We start from the raw sequence: 25,886 nt of genomic DNA, 5'->3' as shown, positions 1-25,886 counted from the left end.
CCCCCGTCACTCACCTGAGTCAGAGTCAGCTGTTTCCTTCCTCTGTGAATTCGCACACGCTGTCCCCCGACTGGAAGGCCTCTCTCTCTTCTCTGGTGGAAAACTACTTTCACTTTAAGAACTCGGATTACTAGAAAGAAGGAAATCCTGCCATTTGTGACGACGTGGATGGACCTTGAGCGCATTGTGCTCGGTGAGATAAGCCAGACGAAGGCAAATATTGTATATCACTTGTACGTGGAATCAAAAGAAGCCAAACTCATAGAAACAGAGAGAAGAATGGTGATTACCAGAGAATGGGGGGGACCACGGGTTTGGGGAGATGCTGGTCAAAGGGTACAAACTTGTAACTAGAAGATGGGAAGCTAATGCACTGCCTAGTAATTATAGTCAAAAATACTAGTAATTATAGTCAAAAATATAGTATCGTATACTTTAAAACTGCTAAAAGAGTAGATCTTAAATGTTCTCACCACAAAAAAGAAATGGTAATTATGTGAAGTAATGGAAGTGTTAGCTAACACTATGGTGGTAATCATACTGCAATACACAAATGTATCAAATCAACTCCTTGTGCACCTTAAACTTACACAATCTTATATGTCCATTATATCTCAATAAATAAAAACTAAAACTCAGACTACCTATCACCATGAAGTGGTGTTTTGATTGCTCCTACATACAACTTATGAAACTGTGCACCTCAGATTGGGACTCGAATTCATGCAGCTGGGACTTGAAACCGGCCAAAACCCACAGTCTTCCAACTGAGATCACACACCTGGTTTCAGGACTTAATGAAGGTCAGGTTCTTGACGTCTCATCACAGAAAGAATTCAGTGAGAGACAAAGTGGTAGGTAAGAAGTGGATTTATTTAGAGAGAAACACACTCCACAGACAGAGTGTGGGCCATCTCAGAAGGTGAAAAAGGCACCAGGGTATGCGGTTGTCAGTTTTTATAGGAGTGGGTAATTCCATAGGCTAATGAGTGGGAGGAGTATTCCAGCTATTTTAGGAAGGGGCGGGGATTTCCAGGAATTGGGCCACTGCCCACTTTTTGATCCTTATGGTCAGTCTTGGAACTGTCATGGCGCCTGTGGGTGTGTCATTTAGTTTGCTGCTGTGAGCATATACTGAGGCTCAAGGTCTAGTGGAAAAAGTTGACTTGTCCGCCATCTTGGACCCATTTGGTTCTGATCAGTTTATGTCATGTCTTTGGGCTATGTCATTCTTTCAAAGGTTGTGCCCTGCCCTCTTGCCGCCTATTTCATTCCCCCCGCAGAGATTTTACTCCCATATTCTTATGGGAAGCAGAAGGGTGATGGTCCGTCTTGTGTACCTACTTCAAGGCTGAGCAGGGGCATCGACCCTGCCTGTCAGGGAGTAAACATCTCTGGATGCCAGATCTAGGGGGCCCCTGGGGCAGGACAGCTCCTTGTTTTAAGTCAGTATGGGCTTGGAATCCTCGCATAGCCATCATCTTGGTGTGGAACTGTTGTAACTGCTTCCATAGACTTTCTATGAATCTCCCTGATGATGAAGCACTTTTTGTAACAGCATCAGAGTACAAAAATATCTATAAATGACAAAAGACTTAAAAGGCATGGTTAAACATCTGATTACAATGTAATCGATAAAGAAACTTGGTTACAATAAGCAGAAATATGAATGATTACATTTAATTTAACATACTAAATAACCCTAGTTAAATATTTCTCTTATAAGATACCTAGGGGTCCTCTAAAGTACCCCAAAGTTAGCTGGAAATCAAAACAAGCTTAATTAAAATTTGACATTTGGGAAGTTTGTCAAAAAGTTTTAAAACACTTGGTCAAATAAGATCATAGGTCACTGTGAGACAATACTTAACTAAAGTTACAAAAGATCTCAAAAACAAATACAGATCACTTAAAGGCAAAAAACTCATACTGTTATTAAAAGCAGCATTTCAAGAAAACTTTGGAGGGAGAAACCAAATCCAGTCTTGTCCCAGCCCACTCCCAACAAAATCCATTTACCCAACTAAATTTAATCCAATCTTAGAAAATCCTGATCATGTATAACTCTTTTCAGTAGTTTTCATTCTTCACACCTTCTTTTACTAAAAATACATATCTTACTCTTCTTAGAAGTTTTTTTCGGGCTTCCCTGGTGGCCCCGTGTTTGAGAATCCGCCTGCCAATGCAGGGGAAACGGGTTCGAGTCGCGGAGCCGCTCCCACAGGCCGCGGAGCAGCTAAGCCCGTGCGCCACAACTACTGAAGCCCACGCACCTAGAGCCCGTGCTCGGCAACAAGAGAAGCCACCGTAATGAGAAGCCCGTGCACCGCAATGAAGAGTAGCCTCCGCTCACCACAACTAGAGAAAGCCCACACAGCAACGAAAACCCAATGCACCCCAAAATAAATAAATAAATTTTTTAAAAAGTTTTTTTCACATTGAGTTACCTTTCTTGTTGACAAATCTGTAACATAGAATAAGGTCTTATTTGACCTCTAATAAACTTAGATTGATTAGAAGTATTACGCTTAACATAGATGACTCTTACATGTCTATGTTAATAAAACCAACAAGCTTAAGCCACCTTCAATACCAGACAGCAGTTTAGTACTGAATATTTTCCAGATGACATGAACCTGAAATTCATTCTGGCCAGATTATTTTCTATTTCTGAGTATTTATATAAGCACTTAATTTTTTTTAAGCCAATTAAGTAGAGTTCTTCTACGAATCAATTTTTGGCAACATCACACGCCTACAACACACGTATAGATACATATGAACACACAAACACAGAGGCCTCACAGTTCCCATTTCAAAATTTCAGCCCTGAGTCAGGTACAGTATAAAAGCCATCAGTTACAAGGGGTTGGATTCAAATTGGGCTTCTAGCAGATGAAACAAATCAAGGTCACCTACCTAGATGGCTAAACCCTTTTTACTAGCGTTTACAGAAAAGACACTTAAGATTTCTATTTATCCTTGACAAGTAAAGTTCTAAATTACTTTTTCTTTCTTTTTTTTTTTCTTTGCGGTACGCGGGCCTCTCACTGTTGTGGCCTCTCCCGTTGCGGAGCACAGGCTCCGGGCGCGCAGGCTCAGCGGCCATGGCTCACGGGCCCAGCTGCTCCGCGGCATGTGGGATCTTCCCAGACCGGGGCACGAACCCGTGTCCCCTGCATCGGCAGGCGGACTCTCAACCACTGCGCCACCAGAGAAACCCTCTAAATTACTTTTTAAACATTCGTTTATTTAAAAAGATAGCAGAGATAAGGGTTCCTGAGAAGACCAGATAGGACATTTGTATCTCAAAGGTACAGGCAAGTTCCTCCTAGGATGACTTTGTTTCCCTTACAAGCCTCTTAAGATAAATAGGGAAGGTTTGGGGAGTGGTAAAAGGATTGGTGGGCTTTGTATTATTTTTGGAGTCACACCTCTGATCCCCTAAAGACAACATTTGTGAAACAAAGACAGTTTTGTTTTCTTTTTCAAAGAATTGGGTGGTTGCCTCAATGATATTGAAGGACTGACAGACCCATTCACCTATGTTGGAAAGTTTTACTTTTCCTCATTTAGCTTAGGGGAGAAGGCCTCTTCCAAAATTCCTACTAGGCTCTGCATATCAGCTATGGTCAGTTTAGGCAGACCAGCGGCCTGCTGTTTTGGTAATCTACTTACAAACATTTTTGAGGATATTCCCTAGGTTTAAGAAATTTGTACCTTATATTTAGATACTATATAACGCTTTTTACTTAATAATCACTGGCTGGATATATTTGGCCAAGCCCGGAACCTCGATATTCCATATTCCAGGGTTTACTAAGGCTTTTATTTTAGCTTCAGATTTTATCTGTTCCGTTTTGCTTTTTGTTAGAACCATTTGGTGATGAGGGTGGTTCCCTTGCCCCTCGAGAAACAGAGTGGCCCCTAACTTAGTTAATAAATCTCTTCCCATTAAAGGGATGGGACAGTCAGGCACAAACAGAAAGGAATGTAAAAACAGCTGGCCGTCGATCTTGCACAAAAGGAGTTCCAGGAAAGTGTGCCCCTGTCTCTTCCCTGACGACCCCATTACGTATTCCTTATGACTGCTAAGGTTTCCAATCCTTTGGGTTAAGACTGAGAAGGTTGCACCAGTGTCTATAAGAAATTCTATGAAATGGCCCGCGACATCAATGACCACCCAAGAATTAGTTATGTAGATGTATGTCTAGGCAGAGCCACTTTCGGCCTTGGGTTCCTTTAGTTTTCTGATTTCAAAACCATCAATGGCTGAGGGGTCCCTGTCGCTCTCTGGCAGCTGGGGCATTCCCTCTTCCAATGCCCTGGCTGTTTGTAAAGGGCACATCGATCACAATCCTCACTCCAGTGCCCCTTTTGTCCACACCGCATACACTGGCCTTGTATGGGTACCCATGGGCCTTGTGGTCTGCCAGGGCCAGATTGGCCCAGAAAAGCCAGCTTCCCCTTTAGTGGTCTCTGAGTGGACAAAGCCACTGCAATCATTTGGGCCTTTTGCATATTTCTCTTGGGTGCATTCAGCCTTTTTGGCCATATCTCTATTACTGAAAACCAAATAAGCCAATTGGAACAAATCATTCACTGGAGTCTGAGGACCAGCAATTGCTTTCTGAATTTTGTGCCTGATGTCTGGGGCAGACTAGGCTATGAAATGCATAGGCAAAAGGGTCTGTACCTCGGGGGAGTAGGGATCCATGTTCGTTCGGGATCCATGGACCTGTAGGGTGAGTCAGTTAAAATGTCCTCTGTGTCCTTCCTAGAGTTATCCCTCCCGAGCTACATACACCTTAAATTCCTTTTGGGTTTCATTGCCTAGATACAAGGCCATGAAAATTTGAACATAAGGTACTTCACTCCATTTTAAATGTCCTAACTCATATTGTGGCCAAACCTGATTACCTAACCTACTACGTTTTTTCCTTTTAATTCCTGTTGTCCATATCTTTCCTAATCCTGGAGTATATGGCCCAGAGGGGTGTTGGTTGGGATTGATGCAGCCTGACCCATTTCAGACAAGCCTGAGGTGACGTCTTTAACTCCTGAGCTATCCAAAACTCCACTCTTAAGTCAAAATCCACCGTGCAATTTAGTCAAGATTTGTACTTACAATTTTAGATGCTATCCCTTCCAAGGTAGTCTCCCAACCAGGTGTTAGTGTCCAAAAAGTCGCAAAGAAATGGCACAGAAGACGTCCCCAATTCTGTTGATGATGAATGGGAGTTGTTCTACCTCTAAGTTGGGAATAAAGGGTCAGCACTTGTAAGGGTTAGAGGGAGGGGAGTGAAAGCAATAAAAAGTACACCTTGGTGGTCACACAGGTCTTCTGGGTTTAACAGAAGAAAGAAAGAAATAGAGCAGGAATGAACAAGAATACAAGAATATAGAAGAAAAACCTCAGAGTCAAGGAGAAGAGTATAGAGATGAACAATTCTGTCTTGGACCTGCTGTTGGATGTGCATAAGTATACGGGGTTGACCCACCGGTCAAAAATGAGCAGACGTCGGCAGACCATCTTCCCCTGTATGCCTGGCTCGTGGCATCCTACTGGCCTCTTTAGGACCAAGACCTAACTCTCAACATTTTCTTACCTTACCACTGTCCCTTTGTGGTCGCCAGCTGAAACCGTGCACCTCAGATTGGGACTTGAACCCACACGGCCGGGACTCAAACCCAGCCAAAAGCCTGATTGGGACTCAAACCCATGCAGCTGGGACTTGAAACCGGCCAAAACCCAGTCTTCCAACTGAGATCACACACCTGGTTTCAGGACTTAATGAAGGTCAGGTTCTTGACGTCTCATCACAGAAAGAATTCAGTGAGAGACAGAGTGGTAGGTAAGAAGTGGATTTATTTAGAGAGAAACACACTCCACAGACAGAGTGTGGGCCATCTCAGAGGGTGAGAAAGGCACCAGGGTATGGGGTTGTCAGTTTTTATAGGAGTGGGTAATTTCATAGGCTAATGAGTGGGAGGAGTATTCCAGTTATTTCCGGAAGGGGTGGGGATTTCCAGGAATTGGGCCACCGCCCACTTTTTTTTTTTTTTTCTTTTTTGCGGTACGCGGGCCTCTCACTGTTGTGGCCTCTCCCGTTGCGGCCTTTCCCGGACGCGCAGGCTCAGCGGCCATGGCTCACGGGCCCAGCCTCTCCACGGCATGTGGGATCCTCTCGGACCGGGGCACGAACCCGTGTCCCCTGCATCAGCAGGCGGACTCTCAACCACTGCACCACCAGGGAAGCCCCACCGCCCACTTTTTGATCCTTATGGTCAGTCTTGGAACTGTCATGGCGCCTGTGGGTGTGTCATTTAGCTTGCTGCTGTGAGCATATACTGAGGCTCAAGGTCTAGTGGAAAAAGTTGACTTGTCCGCCATCTTGGACCCATTTGTTTCTAATCAGTTTATGTCATGTCCTTGGGCTATGTCATTCTTTCAAAGGTTGTGCCCTGCCCCCTTGCCTCTTGTTTCATTTACTACACTGAACTGTAATTACTCATTCACATATCTACATCTCTCAATAAACCCAAGGCCAGCAATTTGTGTATCTCCATCGGTTTTATATCACTGGCACCTAATGTAATGTCATTGTCCAGCAAATGTTAACTGAAAATTAGCAAAAAAACTATGTTCTCCAGTTCCATGTCATTAATTAAATTTCTTCAGTTCTATATTATCTTAATCTCTGGCCATTTTAATGATCCAGGTGTGTGTGTGTGTGTGCGTGTGTGCATGCACGCATACATGCATGTTGGTGGGGTGGGAGGTCGGTGAACGGATGGATTTTGTAAACAACAGTTGTTGATCTTGTAGTGCCTGATGTGCCTTCTCCCTATCCCAGCCAGAGATATTCACTGCCCGAGGGAAAACTATGATTCTGATAGCCGGAATATATAAAAAACAATCAATACTCAGCTTCTGAGTTTCCAAACATATTTTCAAAAATTCTTGGCTGAGACAGTAAAGAGTTTTGACAGCCTAGGGTTTTGATTTGAAGAGGAGAAAGGGCTCAATGCCAGAGGAAGCAGGTCACGGATTTTATGCCACAAACAGTAGATTGGGAAGAGGATGGGTGAAGACCCAGTGCGCCCTGCTCCTCCTTAGGCAAGATTAGGGACTGGGGACACCTGGGGTAGGGTAGGAGGAGGTCAGCGGGTGGCACCAGACCTAGAGGGATCAGGGAAGGCCAAGTCACCATCAAGAGGATCCAGAGAAGGCTGAGCCAATGCCCAGTGAAAATCTGTCGTCACCTTTGCTTGTGCAGGAATCCATGTGAGCCGTGGTGGCAGGGAGCTGGTGGGGGGGCGGTGCGGGGAGAGGTCTCCTATCAGGCTCCCTCCCGTCAAGTGTCCAACAGAAATGACACGTGGCCATACGTGAGTTGCTCACCCCATCCAACTACCCACGTGGGCAATCTCTTCTGGTCCAGAGGGGCCATGGAGGCATGGGAGGAAAAGCCCTAGTTCCCATTCCTGGTGAACTGAGCAGAATAAGCCTGAGGTTTCATCCCAAGGGAAACAGTTAGTAGCCAATCCTATGCTATTACATGTGTTTAAAATCTTAAAAAAAAAAACCCAAACCTTCCTCTCTTATTGAAAAAATTTGTTTATTGTAGAAAAATGCAGATATTCAAAAAGGATAGAGTTAACCTGTTATCCCATCACCCTGAGAAAATCACTGTTAGCCTTCTAGGTCCTCCCAGACATTCCTCTCTGCATTGCATGTGAATTTTAATTATAAATTAGAGTGGAATCTCTTTGAGAACAAGAGCTATATCTTGTTCATCTCTTTTGTCCCAGCACCTAGGATAATACTTGATGTAGAAAAGGCGCTTGATAAATATTTCATAAAATAGTTTTTTGAATGAAAACTGTCTATTTGCCTCCCAGTAGGCAAAGAGAGACAAATAGGCTACTTTCATTATCATTACAAATGACTTCACCAAAGGATGGACAAATGTGTGAATGTCAGGCATCCTGAGGCAGGTGGGGGACAGGTTAGGGTAGGGGGTAGGAGACCCTAGGGTGGGTGGGGGACTTTCACAGGACAGTGCCAAGCAGCCCCAAGAGGTGAACAGTTCTTTTAGTGACAAAAAGAACCCAACGGAGTTAAGAACGGCCATTCCTCTGTGAGCTAGTCTGAAGGTCACTTGTTAAGCAGGGTGCAGCCAGCTCTGTCCTAGGTCCCCCGCTGGGGATGGTGCCGGTTTAAGAGAGGTATAAAGCAAGGTGCCTAGGTCTGTTGACAGGGGATGACTCATCTCCCATCCCAGCTCTGGATCCGTTCCTGGGAGGTCTCCTCGCACGACCCCTTTCCTCTCCCTCTCCTCCCCTCCCCCTCCTCCCCTCCCCCTTCCCCCTCCCGTAAGATGAACATCCTGAAGCCCTAGGCACCCCTTCCCCATCTCCTCCCCCCACCCACCACTAAACCACCACCCTCGCCTGGCTCCCTGTTTCAGAGCAGTCCCTGATCCCTTCCCTTTGCATCAGCCAGAGGGAGGGGTTCATTCCTGCTTCAGCTGAGTGGAATCCAGCCTCCCGGGGCAAGGATTCAGGGCTTATGTTGCCTGGCCGAGACCCTTCTTCCTCTGCCCCGGGCTGCATCCCTGCCTGGGACGCAGCTCCCATTTCTCTCATCGGCGACTTCCTGGAGAGTGCGAGGGGCTAGAGCTGGTGAGCACCAGGCCCGGGCTAGGCTGTGACCACCGGGCTGCAGAGGTCTGGCTCAGACCCCTTCTCCTCCTTCCCTGCCTTTTCTTCCCTCCCTTCATGTTCCCCGGCTCTTCCTTCTGCCACCTCCTCAGCTCCCAGCCTCTTCGAATTGCAGACTCACCAGGCCCCTCCCCGCCATTGTCCCTTGGGCAGGGTAGGGAGGGGGGAGCCGCTCAAGGTCACAGAGCAGGTCAGGGGCTGGGCTGGGACAGGAACCCCGATCCAGCCTCTTTCCAGCTATTCAGAACAGAACAGGCAGCCTCAGAGGAAGGTGAGGTGAGCGCCCTCCTCTGGCCGTTCCTTGGAGAGAGCTGACCTGGGGCAGCGAGGGTCCTGCTGCCCCCTTCTGAGTCTCCCTTCTTTGATACTTGGGGCGTTTCGGATGCTGGCTCTTCTGTGTGCCTGCTCTGCCACGAGGCCCTCGTGCCTATGGTTGGGTTATTCATTCTGGGGTGAAGTGGGAGGTGACAGAAGGGACCCAGCTCCAAAAAAATGGGCTTGATAAGAAGGCCATAACCTGCCACCTGCTGGCTGGATTCAAGCTCCAAGCAAACTTCCTGGTCTTTGAATCTTGCCTTAATCACTGTGACCTTGAAATCCAAGACCTTTGTCTTCAGTGTCGCCATCTCCCTCCTCCCACCTGAGCCCACCCTTTTTCATTGCCCCCTTGTTTCCTTTCCTCCGTCCTTCAACCCTGTTCACGTCAGCATCCCAATCCCAGGGGGATATGTATAGGTAGGGCTCTGGCAATAAGGGCAATGCTTAACCCAGAAGGACTGTGCTCATGGGGGGACTCCAGGCAATGGGACAGCCAGCTATAAGGGAGGGGCTCTGGGACAGGAGTTTCGTAGAACTCTGCAGACCCGACCCTGTAGATGCTCACCTTCTCTCTCACAGTAAGGCTGATCCACTCGTGTCTGTTACTGAATTAAAATTCTAAGGGAAGATAGTGTGCAGGTTGTTCCCAAATAGAAACACACACGCACAGAGAATGAGGGGCTTCTGTCAACATCGCCCTCTTCCCCTCCCTGCTCCAAGGGCCTGCATCCCCCCTCCCTGGGCTGGTGGACTGGAGGGGCAGGGGTGGAGGACAGGGATCCGGTAACGCTTCCGGTGGTGAAGGTGAGTGTCTGCTTCTGCCCCAGACAGCCCTGTCAGCGCAGCCCTTCCAAGCAGGAAGGCTAAGGGACAGGGCCCTTGTGGTGGAGGTGTCTGCAATATGAAGGCATTTTCCACAGTGAAGAAGCAGCCACGTTCTGCACGGTCCACTGGCAGTCTGGGATGTCTGTCCAGCGCCAGGAGAGGGTTTAAAAATGCCCAAGCCCATCTTGGGCTCTTGGGAGGCTGGCTGAAGGGAATCTGGGAGTCAGCAAATCCCTAACAGCTGCCTGTTCCACACGGAACCTGGCAGAGGGTGGAACTCACCCCAGCCTCCAGGGGCTACACGTCCTGCTGGGTGACACGATATCCATAGATGGACCACTGGTTGGAGCCCCTCAAGGGCAGGCCTGGTTCTTTTTTTTTTTTTTTTTTTTTTGCAGTACGCGGGCCTCTCACTGTTGTGGCCTCTCCCGTTGCGGAGCACAGGCTCCGGACACGCAGGCTCGGCGGCCACGGCTCACAGGCCCAGCCGCTCCGCGGCATGTGGGATCTTCCCGGACCAGGGCACGAACCCGTGTCCCCTGCATCGGCAGGCGGACTCTCAACCACTGCACCACCAGGGAAGCCCCAGTCCTGGTTCTTTCAATCTCTGGGTTTCCAGCGCCCAGTACTGAGTAGATCCAGCCACTCAGGGTGTGTTAGGCTGAGTTGAAAACCCAGGTAGGTGTTGGTATGTGGAGGGTTGTGAGACAAGAATTCTAGGCATGCCCCAGAGGGACTTCTCCATACAAGAGAAGGGTCTGGAGTTTAGCCTGAGATGTTCTCACTTGGAGAAAAGAAGGGAGCAAGCACCTGGTGGGGAACATGGCAGTGGGAAGGGGTACAAAGAGCTAGAGGGCCTTGTTCTCCTATATGGTTATAATAATCAAAGCAACGTGGTGGGCAAGGCCGTAACTGTCAGCAGGATCAGTGTAACAGACGAGGCATGGAGTACATCCTGGTATGTGAAGAACTAAAGGACATGTGGACAACCAACAAGCAATTGATGGGTTCATCAACAAATGCAGCTGGGAAGTGGGCTGCCTGGAGAGAAACCACGTTCGACTCTGACCTTGGACAATCTGCCATAATAAGTGATGATTAAAGAGCTGCCCAGTTGGGCTCAGAATTGGGGGTCCCGTGGGACAGAGGCACACATGAGACAGGTCACCTTGTGCATTCACCTGCTCCCCTGGGCCCAGGTGGGAGGAAGCCTCAGTCAAGGACCCAGCTCCACCCACCTTCCTTGGCATCCCCAGAGAAGGAGCTCACGAAGGTCAAACTCTCAATGACCTTAGCATTTCTTTCAAGCCCAGGACTGTGAATTGATCTACAGCAGAAACTCCAGGAGTGTCTTTTTCAAATTCATGTTTAGCAAAAGTACTTTTCTGCACCCAAGCCCTGTAGGAAGCCACCCTGCTGCTTCCCTTCGCCTGATATACTTCTTGTTTGTATCACTCATGCTAGACAATGGGTGTTCTTGGGGATCTGTCCCATTCTTCCAAATGCTAGTGTAGTGGAAACTCAAGTGTTAGACCAGGAATGGACCCTCCAATTTTCCTATCCCCCCCACTTTTTTTTTTTTTGCTGCATTGCGTGGCACGTGGGATCTTAGTTCCCCGACCAGGGATTGAACCCGTGCCCTCTGCGTTGGAAGCATGGAGTCTTAACCATTGGACTGCCAGGGTAGTCCCTATACCCTCATTTTATAGATGGAGAAAGTGAAGCCCAGAGAGGAGAAGTGAACTTCTTCCCGTCACACAGCCCGTCAGAGGCAGAGCTGGGCCTGGACCACGCCCTCCCTGTCCCGGTGTCCTGCCCACTGCTCTTCCACTGCCTTTTATCATTTCCTCTCCTGCCCTTTTTTCTAAGGCTTTCATTGCTTTCCTGTGGCTCTTCTGAGTTTCCTGGGCTGTCCACACTGCCACATGCCTGTCCACTTTGCAGCCTGACAACTCTGCTCCATGACAACTCTGGCTGGGTCAGAGAGCGAGGGTGTCCCAGCAGCCTGGCAGCCCCTGGTCTCACGATGGGCCCCAGCCCTCCGCCCAGAAGACACCCTGCCCAGCGCTGAGCCTGGCTGAGGACCGGGAACACGTGCCTCCTCTGGCTCTGGGCTCAGAAGATCCTCGTCCCTGTGTGTCTTCTCCGTTACACCCGCTAAATGACCTTCAGCATGTCACACTCTGGACCTGACGGCTCTCCTGGAAAACGGGAATAGTTAGAACATAGCACCTAGAGCTGTGAAGATCAAAGGAGTCAAATACGTGGAATAGTGCTTTGTAAACTGCAAAGCACCATTCCAGTGTGAAACACTGGTGTCCTTCAGACCCCAACACAGGGCTGGACCTACAGCAGATGCCTACTGAATAACTGTGGAACAGTGCTTCTCAACTGGGGGCGATTCTGACACCCCAGGGGCCACTGGGTGATACCTGGAGACATTTTTGTTTATCACAACTGGGTTCGGGGTGCTGTGGCATCTGACTGGTGGAGGCCAGGGATGCTGCTAAATGGCTTACAGGGCGCAGGACAGCCCTCACAGCAAAGAATTATCTGGCGCCATATGTCCACAGGGCTGACGTTCAGAAGCCTTGCTGTACATGGATGAAAGTGTGAAATTGTATCTGTAGACACAGATGTGATTTGTTGTTCCACTAAAGCAAAGGAGCTGTGGCCGGGGAGCTGACCATCAAGATACCATGGTGACCAAGAGCAGGAACCTCCCAGGTTAAATGAGCTGGCTGTGCCCGGGTCCAATAAGTTGAAAACATTTTATTTCAATTCTATCCTCAGGAGGCAGCATAAATAATCACAGAAGACCACAAAGGTCAGTGGGGAAGAAAAAAAAGCTTCACAAGTGTGGGGAAGAGGAGATGTAAGCTTACACAGTCTAGCTGTGGGGTCTGGGGGGTGAGGAGACCCTGCTTTAGCTGGCCGAGAGGGTGGAAGGCTCTTGGGGGAAAAGCCCGAGGGGTCAGGGGGGCTTTCCCTGCCCAGGTCACTGGGGGGGCTTAGGGAGCCCCGCCTGTGTGGATGGATGCTCTGCAGGGCGGCCGTGGTACAAGCAGTGTGGAGCACAATGCATCTAGTAGGTTCTAGCTAATGAGAGAGAAGAGTGGACACCCACTTCTTGGTGCCCAGGCCAGACCTCACCCCTAAACTGTGACTTTTCTAAGAACAGTGTTCATGGACTCCATAGGTAGTGACAAATGAAGGGAGAAAAAGAGGAAAAAAAGAAAATTGTAGAAGACCAAGTGAAATGTGGCATCTCCCGGGGTCCTGTGACCCTGGGCTGCTTTTCAGTTTCTTTATCTGCAAACTGGGGAGAATGCTCCCTTCCTCTGGGAGCTGAGATGAGGCTCAAATGGGATCCTAAGTGTCGAAGGGCTGTGTAAACTTTAAAGTGCTACACCCACGTGAGGGGCTGTGGTCATCCTACAACTGTTAAGGCTGACCGTGACTGAGAGAGCAGGGCTGAGACATGCACACAGAGCAGCCCCTGGAGCCATCCGGCCCCTGCTCTGCCTCCCCAGGGCCAGCTCCACCCTTCGCAGCCTCAGCCTCCAGGAGGAAGAGGCCTCATCTCAGAGGGAGTCCCCTGGGGGGTGGGAGCAGAAGGTGGGGGCCGGGAGGACGTAGGGACACTGAGTGTGAGGGGCCTCGACTGGGCAGTGAGACACATTGGCACTACTGGTGTTGGGAGGCTCCCAGTCTTCTCCTCCACGGAGACTTGGGCCCTGGTGATGCCCCCGTGGGATTGGCATCTTGATGCAGTGGGAAGGGTCCGGGCCTGAGGTCTGCACACCACTGGTCCTGGTCCTGGGTCCACCGTTCATCTGCTGGGTGACTTAGTGAAGCCACTACCCCATTGCAACCCTCAGTTCTGTCACTTGTAAAATGGAGACACGATTCCCTACCCTGCCTGCTTCACAAAGTCAATGGGAGAAGGGTGTTGCCAGAGCTTTGAAGAGCCTCAGGGGAAAGCAAGGGGGCATTATGGCCTTGGCAAGCGATCCTCTTAATTCCCTGAAGATAAGAGAGAGGGGGCAAGAGACAGGAAGGAGTTGGGCTGCTCGCAACCCTTGTCAGGTGAGTGGGCTTCCAGGGCTGCGGGGGGAGAGAGAGGTGGGGGATGGGAGGGAGAACAGCTGATGCCGGCAATCCAGCCCTTACTGTGCGTCCATCAGGGCCACTGTGAGCCCCAGCAGGGAGCACGGAGATGTCCTGGCAGCCCCCTTTGCAGGGGAAAAGTTCAACCTCTAAGTCTCCTGGGGTCCTGGCTTCCCCCTCCGCTCCCTGGTCCATTGAGGGCACCCCTCGGGGAGTCCGAGGTCTTTGCCAGCCAAGGGGAAGCCGAGGCTTCTGGGGTGGCAGGGGAAGGGGCTGCCAGCCTGGGTCTCCGGGAGAGGCTGGGGGCTTTTGTTAGCATGAGGTCGACAGGTCAAAGGTCAGCTTCCAGTTCTTGAGGTGGCAGGTGGGGTCCTCAGGCACTCCCCCAGCTCCAGTCCTGGCTCTGTCTCTGGGGTCACCGGAGAATGGGAAGTTAAGGGACGAGTAGAAACAACGGAGAGATCGGCTTAGAAAGCAGCTCAGCCGCGGAGCTAACAGTTCTTGGGGCTGTTGCGCAAGTTTTTCAGTTCCAGCTGTAGCTGCCGAATGCGGATGTCCTTCTGGGCCAGCTCCTCCTTCAACCTCCGAATCTCATCCTGCTGCCGGAAGAACATCCGGAGGAGCTGGGGTGGGCGAGAGAGGGGGCCGGTGAGCCGAAGAGAGCAGGTGAGAAGGTGACATTTCCAGGGGGCATCCAGACCCCCAACTCCACCCCCACGCCCCTTGCAGCCGCTGTCCTCCTGGCCCAGGCCTCCCACCCCTCCCCCGTGCCGGTGTCCCAGGTGACTCAGGTCACTGCCGTTCTCCCTTCTCCAGATTCAGCTCATGGCTCCCACCCACGTCCACCCCCAGCCCGCACCGTGAGGCAGAGAAGAAAAGCTCTGGCATATGCAGACCCGCCTCGGGCACTGATCCAGGGTCACTGAAGAAGGGATGAGTCCACACAGGCCAGTTTTCCAATATCCCAAGCTCACCCGTTTAGGGCTTCAAACCGAATACTTCATTTACCTCCCACTTGGAATAGAAAGCTTTCTAAAATGTTCTGCATCCTTTTCTTAACGAAGCTCAGGATACAGAATGGAATCCAGCTTTTTTTTCCTGCTGACAGGGGACTAGCACGGCGCACCAAAGTCTGCACCAGCCATCGCTGGAGTGGCCATGAGCAAAGCATGGGAATCTGACAGACCCTCGCTTAGATGGCTCCCTGGATTAACCAGCCTCTCCATTTCTTCCATAAAACAGACTGACTGATGCCCGCAAAACGCAGCCTCCACAGGCTCCTGGAGGACCCCACACACTTGAGCTGAAAGTTACCAATAAGCAGTCGTGTTGGTCCTCAAACTGCCTACTGTGAGTTGCATCTGTTTTTGTATAATGATTGCACAGTTTAATTAAATATGACATAAACTGATGAAATAGGGATACAAAAAGAGAGTTGCTGTTTCCATAAAAACTAAGTTGAATGCATTCGAGAATCTTGAAGAAGGGTGTGCTAAGAAAGTTGTTACTGAATTAGGTGTGGATGATATACACATAAAAGATTGGGGAATATTCTATATCTTGATTGTATGGTAGTGGTCACCCAGCTGTAGGCATATGTCAAAACTCATGGAACTGTACACTACAAAGGATGAATTTTACCGTAGGTCAATTACACCTCAATAAACCTGTCTTAAAAAAAAACCCGGGGGACTTCCCTGGTGGTCCAGTGGCTAAGACTCCACGCTCCCAATGCAGGGGGCATGGGTTCAATCCCTGGTCAGGGAACTAGATCCCACACACCACAACTAAGAGTTCGCATGCCGCAGCGAAGATCCCACACGCCATAACTAAGACCCAGAGCAGCCAAATAAATAAATAAATATTAAAAAAAAAAAACTGGGGAAAACTTTGAAAAAACAAGGGCTTTGTTCTCAGATTGATTTTAAGTTCCACTTAAAAGAAACTGAAACTGGAAACTGGAGTTAAAGTGTGATTTATTTGACAAAGACATAGCAGATCCCAACTGGGATGTTCTCAAAGAAGAGGTCTTGGTCCTACATCAAAACGTGTGGACTGAATGTATATGTTTTACATTTAAATGAAAATAAATTGTTTAAAGAATATATATATATATATATATATATATATATATATATATATATATAAATTTTGTGATTCTTTCCTTTAACTGTCTTTTTTTTTTCATTAACCAACAAACCAGTCCTGGTTACGTCTGTTCACAGGGATGCTGTGGTGTCTGCCCTGCACTAAGTGATTCTACGCACTCCTGTGCCTTCCAAGTTCTCCAAGTTTCTTTGTATAATTTTTTGGATCTACTTTTGTTTAAAAAACAGATTTACTGAAGTGTAATTCATGTACCATAAATTTCACTCATTTTAAGTCAATTCAGTGAGTTTTAGTAAAATTACAGAGCTGTACAATGATGTCTTCTCCCCTGTGTCAAGCTACCTGTTGTCTCTTCACACTTAGACCAATGTGTCTACTGTTCACAGCCCCATTATCTCATTGGTTGCTTCCAGTCTTCTGTGATGATTAAAACTGTGGGTAAAACCAGAGTAACAGACTCTGAGCAATTTTTTTTTCCCCCAAGAAGCAAAGTATCCGGGCTGTAGTGTAGAGAGATTGTGGCGTCTGTGCTGTCTGCTCAGAGACCCTTTAAAATATTTCTCCAAGTCCTCCATTCTGATACAGACAAGTCCACAGCTAAAGGTTACTCATTGTAACTGCTATTCACCCTGCCTTCTCCACACCCAGTACTAGAACCAACTTCAGGTTCTTGTTATGGCCCTGGGCTATCGCAGCAATTCAACTATGTCTACCTTCTCAAGGTACTTAAAAGAAAAAAAAATTTTTTTTAATGGAAAACAAAAACAAGTACCCATCATCCATTTTCAGCAAATAACATGCAAGCACTCTTCTTCTTCTTTTTTTTTTTTTTTACTTTTTGGCCATTCCACATCGCATGCGGGATCTTAGTTCCCTGACCAGGGATCGAACCTGCACCCCCTGCACTGGAAGCACGGAGTCTTAACCGCTGGACCACCAGGGAAGTCCCCATGTGACCACTCTTGCTTCGGCTTTACTCTTACCTACTTCCCCTGTACCACCCTCCTCGCGATTATTTTGAAGCAAATCCCATTGATCACACGGTCTCATCCAGCCTTAGAAATCTGAACATCCCTCTATAATGGCACATAAACATATTTTATAGCAATTATCAATTTACCTGCCAGTTTCACCTTTAAGACTGTGAGGTCCCAGAGGTTAGGAATGGTCTTACTTTTATGAATAACAGCGATAATTATAAGTTGGTGTGACAAGAAATCCTGTTAAGATGGCCCCACGTTATCCTCTCCTTTCATGGGTAGACGGGGCCTAGTAACTTGGTTCAAATGAATAGAATATGGCAGACATGACAGTATGTCATTTGCAAGGGGAGTTGACAAAAAGACTGTGGCTTCCATCCTGGACACCCTCTCTTCCTCACTGCCATGCTGTGAGCAGCCCTGTGGAGAGGTCCATATCGCAAGGACCTGAGGGAGGTATCCGGCTGACAAACCTTGAGGGACTGAGACCCTTAGTCCAATGACCTGTGAGGAAATAAGTCTTGCCGGCAGCCAAGTGAGTGAACCTGGAAGCAGATCCTTCCACAGGTGAGTCTTCAGATGCGACCGCAGCCCTGGCTGATGGTTCACACCCTCATGAGAGACCTCAAGCCGCGCGCACCCACAGATACTATGAGATAATAAATGTTTGGGGTTTAAGTCCCTAAGTCTTGGGGTAATTTGTTACATGGTAATCGAGAGCTAATACAGTTAGCCTCTTTATGCATTTAACGTGAGCAGGAAGAGTGCTAGATACTTAGCAATGGTCTCTTTAATGCTCACAGCATTTCATAGCCCCATTTTACCATGAGGAAATGGACTTAGGGAAGTCAGGAAACATGTTCAGGCACAGCCAGGAATTGAGAGGGCCAGGATCCAAATGCAGGTGGGTCCCTGCCGCCATCTCCACCGCAGCTGCATCAAGCCCAGGGCCTGGCACACGGTGGGCATTCCGTGAATCCTGGCTGAGCTGAACTACGCTGGTGCCAGGGACCGAGGGTGTGGCTGGAAGGAGAGGCCTCTGGGGGGCGTGGACAAGGCCCAGCTCCGGTTACCCCTGATGAGCTGCTCCCTTTCCAAATGGTACAAAGAGTACTTTCATCAACACGCAGCCTCTTCCACAAAAACAGGAAAGCATCAGACCCTGCTGCTGCTGCCATGCCGGGAGGAAAGCAGTGCTGTAATCACGAGGCGGGCTTTCCCCATGAGTCGGGAATCTATAACTCCAGATGACAGCAACATTCTGAAATGGATTCACGAGGGGACACGTAACTCTGCGTTCGCGGGTTTGAGGGGCATCAGTATCCCTACCGTAGCCCAGCCTCTAGTTATTGGGGTCAGAGGCAACGGAAGCCAACAGCAGGCTACTTATGGTATTTGTCAGAGAAAGAAAAATGCCCCAGAACGGAGCTAGCCTAAAGGCCTGAAGCCCATAATTGAAATGCAGAGGTCTCGCTCTGCCAGGATGTGTGGCAGCAATAACTTACATTCCTTACCTCATTCTCTGTCCTGGGTGGGACATTTTCTAATAAATCTATTCCGTTGACCACAACGCTCTTCTTTTCTTTGATGGGAGCCTTGAATACCATTTTGGGGGACTTCTTATAGCCTTCTTTCAAAGACATCAGCACAGGATCTAAGAAAGGCAAGGGACGTGTTCTCACTGACAATTCCATTGACTGTCAAGTGATGGTGGCTCTCACTTAACACCACGTCCGACAGTCGGCTGAGTGTGAGGGCAAGTTCAATGAGGAGGATATGCAAGGGGAAGGGGGTGGGCTAGACCGAATGCCAAGGTTGCAGTCTCCTAGCCTCTTCTGGGAAGCCCACCCCTTGCGGTACCTCGGTTGATGCCTCCCAGCCACTCATCGGGGGTCAGAGCTGGCTCTGTGCCCGGCGTCATGGGGTAAATGTCTTCCTGGTAGGAATCCGACTGCAGCGGGGGAAGCAGAAGGGTGGACAGATGGGGGGCTGCTGAGAAAGCCCGTGCTCTCCAGTCAGATTCTCCTCTTTGCTGACGTCCAACCGCATACCTGCTGCCCTGTCTCCGGCCTTTGTACTCACAGTGTATCCCATTTGGAATTCCCACCTTGCCTTCCGTAGCCAGCCAAACTGTCCTCACCTTGGAGCGGTCTCCATCCCCCACCCCAATCCACAGGAAAAGGGCTCCTTCTTCCGGGCTCCGCCAGGCTTACAGTCAGTGGCGAGAAAGCTAGGCTTCAATGCCAGGGGCCCTTTGGAACCAGCCCAGCCCCACTCACCCTCCGGGGCACGATCATGGAGATAGGCTCAATCAGGCCCTTGAGAGTCACCAGCTTGTAGAATCGGAACACCTCGCAGGCAGACACATCCAGCCCATGCTTGGGCATAACCCCTGTGGACAGGCATACATACGGCTACACGGGGTCCCGGGAATCCCCCCTCATCGCCCCTCCTTCCTGATGACCTTGGCCAGGGGAAAGGCACAGGTGGAGGGCACTAGGTTTGGAGGCAATGACCCATACAGTACACAGGAGGGGGCTGGGGGCTTCCTGAGTCAGGCTCTGTCTCTGGGTGGTAACTTCTCAAATAAGCCCCGTGGGCCAGACCTGCCTCACCAAGGGGCACACTATAGATTTGGGGCCTTTGAGAACTGGAAGGGGCTGCAGAACTATTTGAATCTAATCCATTCTTTTTACAGATGAGACTCTTGAGGGTCAGCGGGGACGGGGCTTTGGCCCGAGGTCACACAGTGTTGCCACTGTATAAGCCACAGAGACCATCACCTTCTGAAATGAACTGGTTTCCCAAAGCCTCTGTGCCCCCAGTCTTCAGAGAGAAAGAAGGAGGGGGAAAGCTTTCCCCGTGCACCCCAGAGGTTTACACGCAGCCCAAGACTGCCGTTCCGTCATGTGTCTTATAGGACCGACAGGGGTGCGTGTGTGCATGTATGTCTGCGTGGGCACCAGATACAACATCCCTAACAGCTGCATCACGTGAACGCCGGCTGGGGCAGCAGTGCAGTGTGGGGGTAGGAACACAAGCTTTGGGGTGGGACAGAAGCCTGGGTCTGAATCCCGACTCTCCCCTCTTTCTGGCCGGGAGTCCTTGGGCAAATCACTGCTCTCTGAGCTCCAGCTTCCCTGGTGGCCTAGAGGAGTCCAGTAGCGGCCCCTCACGAGGTGGTCGGGGGACTCAGTGTGAAGCTGCTTGTTAACTGCCCGGCAGTGATGAGCACAGATAACATTAGTTTCTTTCTCCAGGATGTGAATATGAGTTAAGGTTCTACCTCTCCTCGGCTGGAGCAGAAGGCTGCTCTTCCAGAGAAGGGAATTCCAGGAGCTGGAGGGAAGTGGCATCATGGTACCAAGTGAAACCAGCAGACTTGGGTTTGAATCCTGGTTCTGCCACTTAGGAGCTATGTGACCTGCCTGGGGTGAGTGACAAAGCCACTTGGAACCTATGAAAAGTGCCTGGCTCGTGGCAAATGCTCAACAGCGGCCACAGGTGAGGAGGACAAGGAGAAATAGCTATCCTCAGTTGCCCCTCCCTCCTCCCCATGTCCTGCTGACCCAACTTTCTTTTTTTTTTGCGGTACGCGGGCCTCTCACTGTTGTGGCCTCTCCCGTTGTGGAGCACAGGCTCGGCGGCCGTGGCTCATGGGCCCAGCCGCTCCGTGGCATGTGGGATCTTCCCGGACCGGGGCACGAACCCGTGTCCCCTGCATCGGCAGGTGGACTCTCAACCACTGCGCCGCCAGGGAAGCCCTGACCCAACTTTCTAAACATCTCCTGGATCCATCCTCATCTCCTCATTCCCATGCCATCCCCCTAGTTACCATTCTCTCTTGCCTAGAAGTCCACAGGGGCCTCCTAACTGGTCTCTCTGCCTCCCTCCTGCCCTTTCAAGATCCAGTCTCCCTACAGAAGCCAGAGCAATCTTAAACTAACCTTTCAGATCACATCACACGGTCCCACTCCCACCTACCCATCCACCCAAGAAAAAGAAAATTCTACGAGTTCCCGGTGAAACCCCAACTCCTTCCCCTGGGTGATGGTTAATGTCGGTGGGCCCAGTAAAGTAGATGGCTCTCCCCAATGTGGGTGGGCATCTTCCAACCCATCGCAGGACTGAACAGAACAAAGGCCATAGGAAGGAGGAATTTGCCCTTTTTTCCCTGCCTTGCTGCTTGAGCTGGGACATCTCATCTCATCCCCTGCCCTTAGACTGGGATTCACACCATCGGCTCCCTGGGGTCTCAGGCCTTCAGACTTGAGCTGGATTATACCACTGGCTTTCCTGGGCCTCCAACTTGCAGAGGGAAGATTGTGAGACTTCGCAGCCCCCATAATCATGTGAACCAAATCCTTGCAATTCCCCTTTTATAAATATACTTGGTTGTTTCTCCGGAGAGCTCTAATATACCCTGTCTAATGCATCCCATGGGAGCTGGCCCCTGCACATCTCTCCAGCTTAATCCCCTAACATTTACCCATCTTCCGCATGTTTATGCTTAGCCACACTCACCTCCCTTCTGCTCCTAGAACATGCCAGGCTCTTTCTGGCCTCAGGGCCTTTGCACTAAATGTTCTTTCTGCTGGCACTACTCTTCCCCTTTCCTGCCTTTCGGATCTCAGTTTAAAATGTCACCTCCACAGCAAGGCTTCCCCCGACCACCTGGTCTAAAACAGCCCCCGTCACTCTCTGTTCTATTACCCCATCTGATTCTCTTCTTAGAACTTACTACCATCCAATATTTTCCTTACTTATTTGTTTACTGTCTGTCTGTCCCTCAGTGGGATGTGAGTGAGGCTGTGTTCTGTTTTATTTATCACTTTACCCCTGGACTAGTCCAGGGTCTGGCACAGTCTGGGGTCTGGCACACAGCTGGTACCCAGTACATGTTTGTTGAATGACTACAGGAAGGAACAGGAGCCAAGTACTCTGCCAGGTGTTTTGTATACATGATCTCTAAGCTTTACAACAGCCCTTCAAGGTAGGTTTAATTATCCCCATTTTACAGACGAGGAAACTGGGACACAGAGGGGTTAGGGACACAGTCCCTAACCAGAATATAAACCTAGCTTGGATTCCAAAGTCCAGGCTGCTTTTTATACTATTTGATGATGGGGTGACAGCGAGGGAGGTGGGGATGACAGAGCCCTGGGGAAGGGTGAAGTCAGTGGAATGGTCATTCGGACCTCAGGCATATCTCTGGGCCTCCATTTTGCTGCTGGTCCCTGAGAGGGGTCCTTGGGCCCCTCCAGCCCTGATGTCTCTGAAGCTGGCCCTCAGGCCGTGTCCATAATCCCAGATCCTCAGAGGGACAAAACCAGACCCAAATTCTAAGGAGAGGAGGGAACAGATCCCTGAAGAGATACCTTCCTCTGGGTGATTTGGACCCCAAATGGGGGACTGCTGAATCGGATGTACTGCCAGTGTGAGTCACTGGGCATGAAGACTTCATTGTAAGGCTTTAGCGGTGGGAGAGTGTAAGGCGTGAAGGACGGACTCACTACACTCGTCAATCCTGGAGCCCTCTATGGGATTTGCCTGAGAACCTGGGGATGCTGTGAGGGGGACACCCTGGAATTCCTCCTGTCTTCTCAGGCAAGGACAGAGCTGCTTTGGGGGACTGAGGGTCCTGACTTCCCAGAGGCTTCAGGAAGGGACATGCTCCTGGACCCCGTTCTGACCTTTAGTTACTGAACCTCCTCCCACCATGTCAGAACAACAATGGGCTTCGGCCTCCCCATCTGCAAATGGGAATGAAGGTACCGCGCACACTCCTGCAGGCTGCTGATGGCCAGAGATGACGGAGCACACCAAGCCCCATGGGGTGACGGAGCTGGTCTTCAGGCTGGCTGAAGAAGGGCGGGCTGACTTTCACAGGGCAGCACCCAGAGGTTCCATTCTGACCTGCCCATGAGCCGTGGCCTTCTGAGTCTGACTTTTCATTTTGGGGGCAGGGTGGCCCGAAAGCCAAATTCCAGTGTCTCCTTCTACAGCCTAACAACCGCAAGAGCCCCCGGACCCCCTTACCGAGGCCTTTCTGCGGGGCTGGGGAGCGGAACTCCATGAGGTAACTCAGGTAGGGCTTCTCGGTGCTGATCTCGTAGTATCTGATGTTTCCATCTCCCTAGGGGCCGGGAGTGGGGAGGGAGGTGAGGAAGGAAGAGAGGAAGGGGCGGGCTCAGCAGGTCCTGGTCCAGCGGGCTGCTGAAAAGAGCCTCTGCCATGCCTCCGAGGTGGTCAAAAGACCCAGGAGGCCTGGCCTCTACGCCCCCAGTAGGGGACTTGCTGGGGGCAGTGGGATGGAGGTCGGGTGCTGTGCGCGTGCGTGCAGGGTCACGGGCCTACAGACAGACTTTCTAACAAGATCTCCTGGCAGGTGCCTCCAATCCCATCATTAGGGATGATTGACGTCAGGCTCTGATCCTTATTCCCAAGTAAAACCCCACTCCAATCCACCCTTGAAGGAATTCTCAGTCACTGACACCGCAACAGAATGAGTGTACGACTTGAGGGTAGGTTTTGACCCATGTTGGGTCAGGGGAAGGGCAGAGAGGCTAGGCTCTTCTTGGGAGGTAGGGCAGGAGCGGGGGCCCAATGGGGGCAGGGGTCTCCCACAGCCTGTCCCTGTCCCTCCCCCATCTTCTCCTACCTTTCCAGCCAGGTAGAGCATGTGTGTGTCAGCGTCGTAGAAGGGGAACAGGAGGCCGGAGAGCCCATCGATTTCCTCCTCGATCAGGGGCATGGACAGGTCCTCCTGCGGGCCCGGGGCCAGTATCAGCCTGTATCCAGGCAGGATGGCACCTCGCCTTCCCCAATCCCAGCAAAGCCCCTGGAGTAACAACGCTTTGATGTTGCCCCACCCGCTCCGGCCTCCCTGCGGCTGACCTGGTCCCAGAGGGCGATCTGTCTCGTGTTCCACCTGGAGACCCCCGTTGTGAGAAGCCGCTTCATGTTTCCCAGGAAGACCACCCGGTTCACTCTGTGGTTTTTGCAGTTCGCCTCCTGGCAGGGACAGAGAGCTGGTGAGCCAGGCCCCAGACAATAGGGTGCTGGACTGGGCTGCCTGGTGGCCCCCAAACATACGTCCATGTCTTAATCCCCGGAACCTCTGGGTCATCCACGGGGGCCCTAAATGCCATCACAAGTGTCCTTATTTAGAAGAGAGAGGTAAAGGGAGATTCCACAGACTCAGAAAGGAGAAGGCAGTGTGACCACGGAGGCAGAGATTGGAGAGGTGAGGCCACAAGCCAAGGAAGCTACCAGAAGCTGGAAGAGACCAGAAAGGCTTCTCCCCTAGAGCCGCCGGAGGGAGCCAGACTTCCGGCCTCCAGAACTGTGAGAGGATCAATTTCTGTCGTTGTAAGGCACATCGCTTGTGGTAGTTTGTCACAGCAGCCACAGGAAATGACTACAGGTGCTGTGGGGCAATGGAGACCGGGGACCAAGAAACCAGGCCTCGCTGCCAGGTCCCAGAGCGGATGGGGGATGGGGAAGGAGGGAACTAACTGGACCAAGTCCCAGGCAGGGCCTGAGCTGGGCTGGGTGCCAGGTGCTCTCACCAAGGCATCTCTGAACTGTCACAATACCTACTGCAAGGACTCTCTGAGGATGGAGAGCTCGAGGCTCAGGAGGCCGGGGACTCATGCTGATTCACTGCGGGGCGACTCACTTCACCGGGGGATCCTTCTAACTGGGCCATCCTCTGCCTTCTCTCCTGCCTCTGGACTCATGACACCTCCTTTCCCTCCTAACACATGGTGGCCCTTTGCCAGGATGAGTCAGCGTGAGGCAGGAACCAGAGGCTGGTGGAGCAGTGCAGAGACCCAGGCTGGCGTCACTCGCTCTGGATTTTAGTTCCAAGTTCTGCATAAAAAGTGTAACCCTGGAGGAGTCCCTCACCCTCTCTGGGCACGTGTCCACATCTGTGAGAAGGAGATTGGGGTCTCTGCTCTTTTACATCTTTTCTGCTTGGCATGGGCTCTGGGGTCCAACTGTCCGGGTTTGAATTCTAGCTCCCCCTGTAACTGTGAGAATCAGGTCAGCCCCTCTCCAAGGGGCAGCGTTGCCATGTGGGAAATGGGAAGAGTAACAGTACCCACCTCAGAGGATTAAATGAAGGGACGATGCGGAGCCCCTGGCACAGTGCCTGCCACACAATGAGCTCTGAGTAAATGGTGGCTAATACTAAAGACACTAATAACTATGGTGATTATTGTTTGTAGTAGTAGTAGTAGATGACATTCTGGTCCTGCAATATTGGCTTTTTCCAAGATAAACACAACCAGGTCACGCACCAATCTTTCTTGTGTTAGGGGGTAAACCTCAGATTTCATCAAAATTTTCCATCCCATCTAGCTCCATGACTGGCACGCAGTAGGTGCTCAAGAAATGTAAATTTCTTACTCCCAAATGACATCTAATCCCTTCCTCAGAGTTAAGACCCAGAGTCAAAGACCAAAACTGGAGCTAAGTTCACCATCCACCTCCCCTCTTGGAGCTGTCCCTGGGACTGACACCCCGAGCCACTTTCTCCAGGCTCGTCCCATGCAGGTGGCTGGGCAGTGAGTCCAAAGTCCCCTCCTCCTGTGCCTACGATGGTCAACACCCAGGGATTCATGCGCTGAAGGGGGTTACCAGTTTGGCTCCCAGAGCAGGCAGAAGAATCCCATCTGGGGAGAGGGGTGGAGTCTGTGGGAAGGCTACTAAGGTCCCTCCTCTTCCAGAACAAGGCAGGGCTCCTATGAGCGGAAAAGGGCCCAGAACAGATGGGGTGGTCCCCAGAGGTGCAGGCCAGGTGCTCGGGAG

General features: G+C 50.5%; 1 protein-coding gene across 2 annotated transcripts in view; it reads right to left on the bottom strand.

Moving 5' to 3' along the window:
• Positions 1–12,640: 12,640 nt before the first annotated feature.
• The window catches only part of CORO2B (coronin 2B), a 139,802-nt gene continuing 126,556 nt past the window's right edge, over positions 12,641–25,886 (bottom strand). The window contains exons 6-12 of one of the 2 annotated variants that reach the window (XM_029238734.1): positions 23,967–24,083; positions 23,731–23,835; positions 23,109–23,205; positions 19,349–19,461; positions 18,930–19,020; positions 18,584–18,723; positions 12,641–14,603 (exon numbers count right to left, since the gene is read on the bottom strand). In XM_029238734.1, the coding sequence (XP_029094567.1) occupies positions 14,472–14,603; positions 18,584–18,723; positions 18,930–19,020; positions 19,349–19,461; positions 23,109–23,205; positions 23,731–23,835; positions 23,967–24,083 (795 nt within the window). In that variant the 3' untranslated portion in view covers positions 12,641–14,471. Of the gene's footprint in view, positions 14,604–15,757; positions 18,331–18,583; positions 18,724–18,929; positions 19,021–19,348; positions 19,462–23,108; positions 23,206–23,730; positions 23,836–23,966; positions 24,084–25,886 lie in introns of those variants that run through there. The other variant, XM_029238733.1, reaches the window with a different exon arrangement.

The sequence above is a fragment of the Monodon monoceros genome, unplaced genomic scaffold, assembly GCF_005190385.1.
Source record: "Monodon monoceros isolate NGI ecotype Baffin Bay Population unplaced genomic scaffold, NGI_Narwhal_1 Super_Scaffold_21, whole genome shotgun sequence".
NCBI classification, from domain to species: Eukaryota; Metazoa; Chordata; class Mammalia; order Artiodactyla; family Monodontidae; genus Monodon; species Monodon monoceros.
The sequence above is the reverse complement of the archived record's forward strand: the minus strand, read 5'-3'. Positions and strand labels throughout refer to the sequence as shown.